General features: G+C 42.0%; 1 protein-coding gene across 4 annotated transcripts; it reads left to right on the forward strand.

The window, feature by feature from the left end:
• Nucleotides 1–233: 233 nt before the first annotated feature.
• On the forward strand, nucleotides 234–10,681 carry MACIR (macrophage immunometabolism regulator). Of its 4 annotated transcripts, none has more exons than XM_035570078.1 (3): nucleotides 234–342; nucleotides 4,801–4,954; nucleotides 7,741–10,133. In XM_035570078.1, exons 2-3 carry the CDS (start codon nucleotides 4,829–4,831, stop codon nucleotides 8,383–8,385), a joined length of 771 nt encoding a protein of 256 aa, XP_035425971.1. In that variant the 5' UTR covers nucleotides 234–342; nucleotides 4,801–4,828; the 3' UTR covers nucleotides 8,386–10,133. The 4 variants fall into 4 exon arrangements, with proteins under 4 accessions (XP_035425971.1, XP_035425972.1, XP_050572231.1 ...); XM_035570079.2 differs by having other exon boundaries at nucleotides 235–342; nucleotides 4,801–5,077; nucleotides 7,741–10,120; XM_050716274.1 differs by having other exon boundaries at nucleotides 246–342; nucleotides 4,801–4,840; nucleotides 7,741–10,681.
• Nucleotides 10,682–11,102: the final 421 nt, after the last annotated feature.

The raw sequence follows: 11,102 nt of genomic DNA on the forward strand, positions 1-11,102 counted from the left end.
CGGCGGCGCTCAGGCCCTGCCGCCCCGCTTCCTCCCGCTCCCCCCGTCCCTGCTAGGGGCGGAGGACAGTCCCCGTGGACCCCTCCGCCCTGCGCCTGTCCCGGCACCGGGGACGGCCCCGCGGCTCCCTCCGGGGCGAGCGGCGCGGGCACGGTCCGACGCGAGGCGGGGCGCGGGCGGCCGCTAGGGGGGGGCCCGGCTCGACGCTGCCGCCGCGTCCCGCCCCCGGGGCCGAGAGAGGGGCGGGGCAGGGCCGCGCCGGGCCGGGCCGAGCCGAAGGGAGCGGAGCGGAGCGGGGCCCGGCTGCTCCGCCGCCACCCTCGGCGCCGCCCTGGAGCACAGGTAGGAGGCGGCCGCAGGTCGGGGGTCGGCGGGCTGGGGGCGGCCCCGTCGTGCTCGCCGTGCCCCTGCCCTCCTTTCCCTGCCGCCCCGGGTGTGCTCGGGAGCGCGCTGCTTGCGGGGTGCGCTTGTTTGTTTTTTTTTAAAAATTTTCACCTTTCTCGATCAAGAGCGCTCGCTAGGGCGATAAAGATGGAGGAGGGAGCTGCTCGGCGCGGGTTTGAAATGGAGGGAGGCGAGGCCCGCGGGGTCGTGCGGGGAAAGCTCCAGCGCGCCCGGTGCGCCCCCGGCGCCGTCGTGAGGCTGCAAGGAGCCCAGAGGGGAGCTGTGGTGGGCGCGCGGCCGTGTCTGCGTGGCCCTTCGGTAAATGCGGTGCTAGGCAGCGGCCGAGTGCGGGAAGGAGCGGTGGGGAAGGAGGCAGGGAGCAAAACTTTGGGGCCGTTGCGTGCGCTGCTTGTAGAGAGCTGAGGGAGGTGACCTGCGGTGTGCACGGTGTAAGGGAATGAATGGCACCGCTCCAGCAAGCACCTCGGTACCTGCTGCGGGCTATATCTCGTCGGGACAAAGAGCTAGTCGTTGAAAGTGTTTCAGCTAAGCAAACGGGAGATCCAGCAAAGCAAATCGCGTGGATTAAGCGTGACATTTTCCCCATAACTTGGAGAGTGCATCTTGTTGTTAGCTACTGTCTCTCTTTGCACTGCTGTGCCTACTCAAACCTGAATATAGCATTGTTTTTGTTTACGTTGATGGCTTCAAAGTGCTATCTGCGGAACTGTGTTTTCAGGTATGGTAGCATGGTATTCTGCCAAACACGCGTCTCTTGTCTGACGTAGAAGCAACGGGCACCCCCGCTGCCATTTTGTTTTTTTAAGACAAAAATCTGTGTCTATTCGATGAAATCCATCATGTTTTTAAAACTTTGTCTGTTTTTCGTATTTAAAAGGCAATTTAATTTTTTGATGAGCCTTTTTTTGTTTTATACCCCTAAGTCAGCTAACCTGAAACTTGAGAGAAGACGACTTTGAAAATGAATTTTTGGCTAGCAAGAAGGTGAAAATCAAAGATACAGAGAAACGTATTCTTTGTTATTGCGCTGTTGTTTTTAAACTTAACTTCAGTTCTTACTAGCTGAAGAACAAACTGATTTGTGTCATGCCGTGTGTCAGCTTTCTTACAGGTGTCACAGGGTTCAGTCTTTAGATGAGCAGCGGTAGGGAGCGGCCATTTCGTGTTGGCTGGGAACATCCCTGTAACAAGGGTGGGTCTGGGGCAGCATTCATCTGCAGCTCCAACCAGCAAGGAAGTGGCATCACCAGCTGCAAGGACCATACCAGTTTCAGAAACATTACTCTCTGTTAAACACCCTCATCTAATATTTCTTGGTGAGGAGGGATTACATGGCCTCCTTTCCCACCGCTTTCATTTACTTTTCCTGCTTGCTCAGTCTGCTTATACAAAATTCATCAGCCTGGACCCGCTCCTGAAATCCCATCTGTGCAGGCGTGAGCTGTGTCAGGCTGGCCTGGCCTGCGGGCTGTCACGGCAGCATGGTGAGCCAGTCACTCATCCTTCCTCGGTAACTCATTCACCATCCTCTGCTGTCTGTAAGGGTACTTGTAAGGATGGCCATACTTGTCTGTTTAGGGCTGAATGAATAACAAGAGCTAACAAACTAGGTAACTGGCTCTTGCAAAAGGAAGGTATTATTAGAAATGGAATCAACCTTCTTTTGCAGAGCATGTAGCAGCTTGTTGTCCTGCTCGCAGCATGTGGCTTACCCGATGGTTGTACCACCTGGCTCAGGGGTTTCTCCCTCACCTGCCCACCAGGGCAGCACCCTTCCTTCCCACCAGCACGCCTGGTGCTGCCCTCATGTCATTGTTGCAGCTGCAGAGGGGACTGTCCTTCCGCGTCTCATCCTGAAGTCACCACGCTGGCTCTGCTGCCGCAGTCATATCCGATTGTCTGAGTTTCCTGAGGCCTGTGGGGTTGTGACATATACCCCGTGCATAATTTCATTTTCATGTGTTTATCTTTGGAAAAAAAATCTGTTAAGCTGTGTTCTTACTCCATCTGCATGTTACCTTATGGGATGCAGCAATTTAATGTTGCCTCGGTCACTTTTTCTTTGGCTTAGAAAAGTTTGGTATTTCTTAAGGAATGCAAAGTGTTGACGAAGAATGTGAACAGTTTACCGATACCTTTCATGAGCTTGTTCTGAGATTTCCCCCCCACCCATTTCCTGTCTCTACAAAACAAGGTATTGGTCTGTAAGATACACCACAGGTTTTTTAGGAAGCCTTGAAGAGCGTGGTGAAGCAATATTTTTCTAAGTGCCTTCAGCTGAAGGGTTAAGAGATAGTTTAAGAGCAGCCACGGGCCGGCAGCGGCAGTGCCTGCCTGCAGCAGTATCACCAGCTTGCACTGGGGGGGCTGCAAGCTGCACACAGCTCAGAGTCTGTGGGCTGCCTGCCCCTGCTCTGCATACCAAAACCTGGCACCTCTGTGGACGCTTTTCTAGAGATGAATTTTAGCTTGACATTTCCCTCTCCAGTAAATACTTCAGGTGTTTTAATTGCAGATTGGAAATAACTATTTCCAGAAACCTTTGCTCAGCAAGCACCTAATTCCATCAGCATATCCATCAGTGACAGCAAAACAAGATAGGATTTCAAGGTATACGTACTGTATGTGTATGGATTTTTTTTTTTCTTCTCAGACTGTAAGGGCAAAGCTGTAGACCTTTTACTGCCCCCCTTCGCAAACAGAGATGATTGAAGTACTTGATCAACAATGTGTTGGCTTCACACACGATGGATGACATTACTTGCTGTGTTATTTCCTAATGTTTGATAGACAATCATTTTATCTTTCAATTGCTTTGTGTATTCTAAGAAGTAACAGATGCTCAGAGAAGGGAAGACATTGAAAATGGTACTACTCGAGTTGACATCTCTATCCAATGTGTTTGATGCCTGTACACGGTTGGGATGTGCTGCATTTATTGCCTCTTTCCCTTTTGCCACCCCCTTACTGCACGTTAAGAGTATTTTATCGGTGAGACAGATCTTTGTGGTTCTTAACAAATGGAATTACCTGCAGGCTTGCCATCTAGAGAAAAAGGAAAAAAATATATATATTTTTTAAAAAATCTGGTTGTATGGGCAGAAATCTAATGCTCATCTAATAACAAATAAAATGCATCCTCGAGGCATCTTCTCAAATTAGTTCATCTTCTAGTTGAGAGGATAGGTAATAATGGAACTTACAGAGAAACGACTCATTTTCTGAGAGCAACTTATTGTAGTGGTTTCAAAATCACGGAAGCTTTTCGTAAAGATTAGGACTATCAGGGGAAACCCCACTTCTTTGTTTGTTTTCCTTAGATACTGAATAATTAAAGTTGATTTGTTTTTGAGTTGCTGTCTCTTTGAGGAGGAGACAAATGTAAGTAACACATCTAACAGAAAAAATAACATAATCAGAAAAAAAGGCATAAAGTGTCCTTGGGTACAGGAAGAACACATGGCTACAGGTCATTTCAGGGCTCTAATCCAAGACAACAAACAGTCAACAGTTTATATACTAGTGTGGTGTGTTGCTAGTAAGCTATACACTTTTGTTTTTGTTTTATTTGCAACGTGCTAATTCTTGAGCAGCATCCGATACCTTTGTGAAATATTAAAAAATCAGAAAGCTCCCATATATGTAAAATGTTTTTTTTTTTTTTATGTTTTTGCCCTCAAAGTTCTATCTTAAACATACTAATACATTCTTTAAGGAAATAAAATGATTTATAAGAGTTAACCTAGTATTTTTATTCATTTTCCTTTTTCTCTGGTTTAGCCAGCTTTCGTTGGCTGGATTGGGTCAGATTACTTTATGTGCAGAGCCTGCTTTGTAATTTAAAGAGAATCATTATCATCTTGTAGAATCTTACTGGGGTGAAGTGTATTCTGGAAGCACTTTTGGTGTATATTGGTCGAGTGAGCCCTCTTAGCTGTTACTTTCAGTTGTTTCCCACACTTTCCAAATATTTGAAGCAGCGGCAAAGAAAAGCATGTGCCATCTTGTTCATCTTCCCCTTGTTTTGATTCTACAGTAAATCTTTAATTATAAATTATGTTGAAATCGCATCAGTCTTGTCATTCTCTGAGAAGCGAGAAGAAAAGACAACTGTGATCTGAAAAACTAATCTTTTTTAATCTGAAGGACTGTTTTTCAGCGTTGTAATTGATGCTGAGAATTACAGACGAGCTCACAGTATTGTACAGCAACAAACCTAGTAGTATTCATCTCCTTAGTAGTGGTTCTATAACCATGGAAATGGCCTAAAATTGAGTCAGAAAGTGTTAAAAACATTTGTAGGTACTGGCGTGTGCATTCACAGACACTGTGAATCTCTCAGATGATTTTCTTCTATAGAAGTCTTAAGTGATGTTTCTCTATCTTTTTTACCAGATAAGGAAGCAAAGCATATTGAAGCCATATGGCAGCTCGAGTAAGTCACATTAAATCTTGGGGAAGAACAGCTGAACACATACATGCTGGGTTTTGGACCTCTGCCTATGGAGCTGGCCAGTCATGCCTCTCACCAGCGAGCAGTGCTGTTCCCGTAAGCTTCTGATGTTGATGGCAGCAAATCCTGCAATTTGGCTGCTGATGCCACTGTTGTTGTCAAATGTCTGTCGGATTTCTGTTCTTCTCGCACGTGGAAGCTCTGTGGTTTCAGACTGAGGTACCAAGCTGAAGCTTGCTGACTTGAAGGCTTTTTCTCCTCTGGGTTCTCCTTTTTACTGTTTTTGGCCAGTGAGGGCTCGTTGTTCTTCCCCCACGTTGCTCTTTGAAGTTGATTGCTTTTGGTTACCGGGCACACACCCATCTTTCAGGCTGACACAAATTAATGTTTAAAGCTGTGTTTAGGAAAGGAATCTCCAGTTGTCACGGCTTTTTTTCCATCTCAAAAAGTGCATGGGGGCATCCTTCCCTCTCTCTTTTTCCTTCGGGCTTGCATTATTGTTGCAGATGTTCTCTTTTTTTTTGGTTATTGCTGTTTACATGTGTCTAGATAATTATTCATTTCTAACTTTGCTGTTTGACCGTTCTGTTTATACTTCTAGAATTTAGTTGTACTTTTTCTAGCATTGTTTCTGATTTCTAACAGAACAATTTGATTTTTTTCTAAAGTTTATTGGAAAGATTTTTGAGCTGCAGGGTAAAAATTAGGAATTAAAAGAAATATTTATGTTTCTTGGCTAGAGCATGGGGTAGCCAAAAGTTTCAGTGCAAGATTTTTCTATGCTATTGCTTCTAGTAACCTTGGTTCCTGATGTTATTTCTACATGAGGAATTCTCATGAATATAACGCCATGGCTGAAATCTCACCATGTTGCTGTCGCACTGACAGATGCAGTGCTACAGCAGGAGACAAAAAACTGCCTCTGCTATTCTGAGAGTCTTTATGTCTCCATAAATATATTTCAGAATGTCCGCTAGATACAATGGACCCTATTCTTGATTTTTTTATGTATTTTTTTTTCAGTTAAAATTACCGGGTGTTTGGTTTATGACAATATTTTAATTTATTTATCTTTTGCATGTATTAATATATGCATATATGCATATGTAATACATGTATTTTTACTTGGAAATCCTTATTGGATGAAGTGTGTGTATGCGTCTGTAAAAGCAATGCTGTGTAAAGCGTGTAGTGAAGAATCCTAACTAAAGTCATGATTATGAGAAGGACTGAAAAAAGGCTATAGTAGTTTTACTCATTTATTGCAATAGGACTGGAGCAGCAGGTAGATTTGAGACTAGGCTGTATTCTGGTACCCAAATAGAAAAAAGGCTTAAGTTTTGCATGAGGATAGATAGTTTGTATTTGTGTGTTAGACTTGCACACAACTTTCCCTTACTATGTTAACACAAGTGAAAGGAGAGTCATCTTGATGGGATTTTTCTGTGTGTCTATTTCCAAAAGTTTCAATAAAGTATGTAGATGGTGGGGATATTTGTCTTTGCGTGTTGCATCCTTACTCACCTGCCTGTGGCCTCCTAAGTCCCTCAGTATGGCAACTAGTTTGTAAACTTTTAAAGCTGCTACTTGTGATGGCACACGTTACAAGTTAGTCTCATTTGTGAAAACCTTACTGCGCTAACAGTCATGTATAGCGCAGCTTGGAATTTTGTTTCTGCTTGACACTTGCATACTGGATTTTCTTTCTGCTTTGAGTCTCATTGCCTATAAACACAACAAAGCTATGCTGTTGTGTTTTTTTTCTTTTTTTTTTCTGAAATACATTGGCGAGGGAGTCACTAACCTACCACTGAGGGTAAAGGTGAAGCTGACAATGAAGGAAGCGTGAATTTAGAAATGAGCATGACCTTCGTATTTTGTGAAAATGGCTGTGGCATAGAGATTGTGTAAATGACATTGAAAACAAAGAAGAGTTAAGCTTTCTCTGTGCTTGGGCATCTGATACATGTACTTGCTGTGATATCAACCTTATCTTTCCAGGTTAAAGATGGTAATGGCTTGTGGCAGAAAGTTGTCGCACTGGAAAGGCACCAAGCTTTGTATTTGGAATAGTTGTGAAGGGAGAAGTAGGGCAAAATAGCTTTATTTCCAAAGCAAATAGAAAAACCAGGTGCCATAGAAATCAGAGCCCCATTTGTTCTTAAGATGCTTATAAGACTCTCATGCTGTATTTATTAAACACTTGGATACCATTTCCTTTGTTAGGAATATGTCAGAGTAAACAATGTGGTTTTGTTTAGCTCTGAATAAGGTGACAGTTTTTTGGAGGGGAATTCCTGAGAGCCTGTAAAGACAGCTGTTGAACAGTCAGGATGCCATCCTTTCCACCTAAGACAAGCTGTTTCCACATCTGGAAGAGGGAAATGTTGCAGTGCCCTGGAGATGAGGTCTGCTTCATGGTTGTGCCTGAGGTCGTAGCTGTCAGAAAGACTTCTTGAAAGCTTTGTTTGCTGAGGTTATTGTAAATGGGAAAAATATGCAGCTGAGGATGGGAGAAGCTACTGTGGACGTGCTAATGTATGTAGGTGGCCTCAAAGGAGGGGGGTATAAGGAGTCAAGTGGACTAAAATGGTTGAAAAGACACCTGTTTTGTGTACAACACTGCTCAGGAATGTCTGTAACATATTTAAGGAATATATTTATGGTATCTGTTATTAAAAAACACCTGAAATAACTTTAAAAGGCAGACAGATGTTGGCGATAGCTTGATTACAAGGCCACCCGCAGCGTGTAGGACGACTGAATGGAGAAGTGCCGGTCGCGACTCCTGGCTGCTACAAAATCTCATTTCTGCAGCCCTCCCTTAGTCCCTTGTACTGCTTAAAGGCTCTGTTTCTGATCAAGCTCTGTTTAATTTTTAGGAGAATAGCCCTGTGTTTAAAATGGAAGTGGACATAAACGGAGAGTCCAGAAGTGCAATATCTGCCCTCCCGGTGCCTCTGGCAGAGGTGAGCGCTGTGGGCAGGATGGAAGCCGAGAAGCCCCGGTGCTCCAGTACACCCTGCTCACCCATGCGACGGACGGTTTCGGGGTATCAGATCCTCCACATGGATTCGAACTACCTGGTTGGCTTCACCACTGGAGAGGAGCTGCTGAAATTAGCCCAGAAGCGTACAGGAAACGAAGAGAATAAAGGGGAATCTGGGCCTAACTTGCGCTCCAAACAGCTTGATTCGGGACTCGCGCGTTCCTCCCGCTTGTACAAAGCCAGAAGTAGGTACTATCAGCCATACGAGATCCCAGCCATCAACGGGAAGAGGAGGAGGCGGATGCCCAGCTCAGGGGATAAATGCACTAAGGCTTTACCATATGAACCCTACAAGGCGCTTCATGGTCCTCTGCCTCTTTGCCTTTTAAAAGGTAAAAGGGCTCACTCAAAATCTCTGGACTACCTCAATTTAGACAAAATGAGCATTAAGGAACCTGCTGACACAGAAGTGCTACAATACCAGCTCCAACACCTTACCCTTAGAGGGGACCGTATGTTTGCGAGAAACAACACATGAGCTGTCATCTCAAACTTAGAGCCAATTTCTGATCATTGTTCTGTTGCTGCAAAAATCCACTGTTGTACTGTGTACACGACTGTCCACATTGTAGGTGGTTGTGTCAGCTAAATGTTAACAGAAAGAAGTTTATTTGAATGCAGTCTCGACAATGCAATGTGTTAGAAGTACTCGGAGGGAGAAATCTTTCCTGAGGAAGCAGCTTCTAATGCAAACTTGAGTGCAACTGCTGGATATTTCTCTGGACATCTTCTAACAACAAAAATTTTAAAAAGGCTTTTGTTTTTTTTGGGGGGATTGGGATTTATTTTTTTTGTGCAGTTAGATCTAGTGTTTACAATAATTTAACACTGAAAAATTGGTGATGTCTGCTTGGTTGTTGCTAATTTTGGCTTGATGTTAGAAACTTCTCTTGGATAAGTACCCAAATTTTGGGGGCATTTTGGTTTCTACTTTTTGTTACTGTATTCTACAGTAAAATGTATGTATGGTTTAGTTTTTTTTCATTGTTGAAAGGAATATGAGCTTGGATAAATTGGATCACCTGTTATTTAAACAGTCTAGTTTTGAAACTGGGCTTTCACTGCTGATGAGGGGGAGATCTACGCATAAAATAAACCTTAGTTAATTTGCTACTTTAATCCTATTAAATTATTTTTTTTTAGTTCCTGCATGGAAGTAAGTGCTTTGTCTCCTCTGTTCTATAATTTTTTTCAGGTTACATACATGGGATCTTAAAAAAAAAAATCTTTTTGGGGATGAAGAGTTTTTGTTAGTGGAATTTATTTTTTACATCATCTGGACACCTAATGAAGGATTCACTTTAGATTCCAGTAGATACACTGGAATGTCTGCATTGGTGTGTCAATAATGTTTTAATTCTAAATCATGAGTTCTATAACATATGTTAATAGAAGGTGTGAAATAACTGTCATTGCTTTGAAGAATTAGTTGAAGAACTGAACTCTTCTATTGAGATTTGTAAAGCAGATTATTTTTTTCTGATGGAGTGCAAGTGAAGTATTTCTGTGTCAGCCTTGAAGAGATGATCCTGGATTATTCAGAGTAGATTGAATACACTGGCTTACTTTGTTGCTTAGGAAATTTTTATCCAAACATGACATCAAAAGCAGTTTTGACAGCTGTATTCCTAGATGTATTTAAAACATTTTAGTAACTTATGTTTGAAGATGGAAAATAGTCTTTAGGCTTTTTTTAGGTGCAGTCTATTACTGAAGCAGTGTGTGACTTGGTTTTGGTTGATTACCTCTGTAGAAGTTAAAATTAAGATCACATTATTTTGAAACATAACTTATTTGATCGCTTGTTTCTGGTACAACGCCTTTTAAAAAAAAAAACTTTCTTTTGTTGTTCAGAATGAATAGGAAGCACTAGTTGGTGCATGTGCTGTGGAAAATGAAGAGTTCTTCTCATTCTGACAGTTAACTCCATGGCTGTAAATGAAGGCAGCCTGGTTATCTGCATTTTACTAGTTTGGGTTTTCTTTTTTAGACTTACTAGAATTTTTGCAACAACTGATGTGTATTTTTAAAAGTTAACTATGCTTCTGCAAACTTAATGTATTGAATAATGATCTCTTCCTATATAGTCTTTAGTTTGAAAAACAGAATATGGTCAGATGCCAAAGAGATGGGGATATTGTTTAAGAAATAACCACCACTATTTATTGAAATAACATATAAAACTGTATTTCTGGCTGAAAAAAAATAAAAAGTGTGATAAATACCTATTGTTGTAGAGTCTTTTGCTATGTAGGGGAATTAGGACATTTAAAAATACAACTTTAGTCAAATAATTTGCAAACACAACTATAAAGCAGGAAGCTTCGATTTCTGTGAAATTAATTCTTAGGATTATGTTTCAGGAAATAAGACATGCTATTATTAATGATTTGATTATGTTTCCAATGAGGTCCCATGTCATAATTGTATAGCTGTATTAATAGGCTGCTGGCTGGTCTGTTTTGCCAAGTTCAAACATAAAATATGTTAGTTTTTTTTATCTATTCTATGACTTGCTTGTCAGAGTACTCACATGTGCCAATATTGTTTGCTTGACTGATACATGTGTGCAGTTTTCCTAGGGTGTTAGCATTTGAGAGCCTGAAGTTTTGGTCTTATTTTGCTGTTTCTAGTATCTTCCATTAGTCTGTTAAAATCAGAGATGAGATTGTTTCTGGCTATTAAAATTAATATGAACAATATTAATATGATGTTTTCAAAGTGAGATCTTCACTACCTGTTGTGAGGACAGAGTTGTCAGTATTCTTAGAATTAAGAAAAAAAAAAAAGATTCAAAGAAACAATGTTTCATTGTCAGTTTAAGATATCTTTCAGAGGATCAAAATTCTAAAGGCAGAAACAATACAAGATACTAACACAAATCGTCTGTTAACACCAAAGCAGATTTGGTATCAAGTACAAATGTATAAGCTGGGACGTTGAGTCAGATCTTAAGTTCTGGCACATCACTGTTATTTTTATTAACTATACTACGAAGGATTGGCAGGAAATCCATTCTTTTTTCAGTGTTTTCTCCCCTTTCAGGGAGAAAAAATTGTAGGTACTCCTGCCATGTTATGGTTCATATTTGAAGCTGTACACAACACTTAGAGGAAAATGCAATGTTAACATACCTTCTCTTGATCCATCTATTATGCTCTGACTTATCAGTTTTCCTGGGAGACTATTTTCTTG

Source organism: Cygnus atratus, chromosome Z (genome assembly GCF_013377495.2).
Source record: "Cygnus atratus isolate AKBS03 ecotype Queensland, Australia chromosome Z, CAtr_DNAZoo_HiC_assembly, whole genome shotgun sequence".
Lineage (NCBI taxonomy): Eukaryota > Metazoa > Chordata > Aves > Anseriformes > Anatidae > Cygnus > Cygnus atratus.

Bases quoted from the DNA above. Each gene is read 5' to 3' on its own strand.
- MACIR (XM_035570078.1), top strand. From the start codon at position 4,829: ATGGCAGCTCGAGTAAGTCACATTAAATCTTGGGGAAGAACAGCTGAA. The intron at 4,955-7,740 runs GTAAGCTTCTGA...TTTAATTTTTAG, and splicing joins CAGCGAGCAGTGCTGTTCCC to GAGAATAGCCCTGTGTTTAA.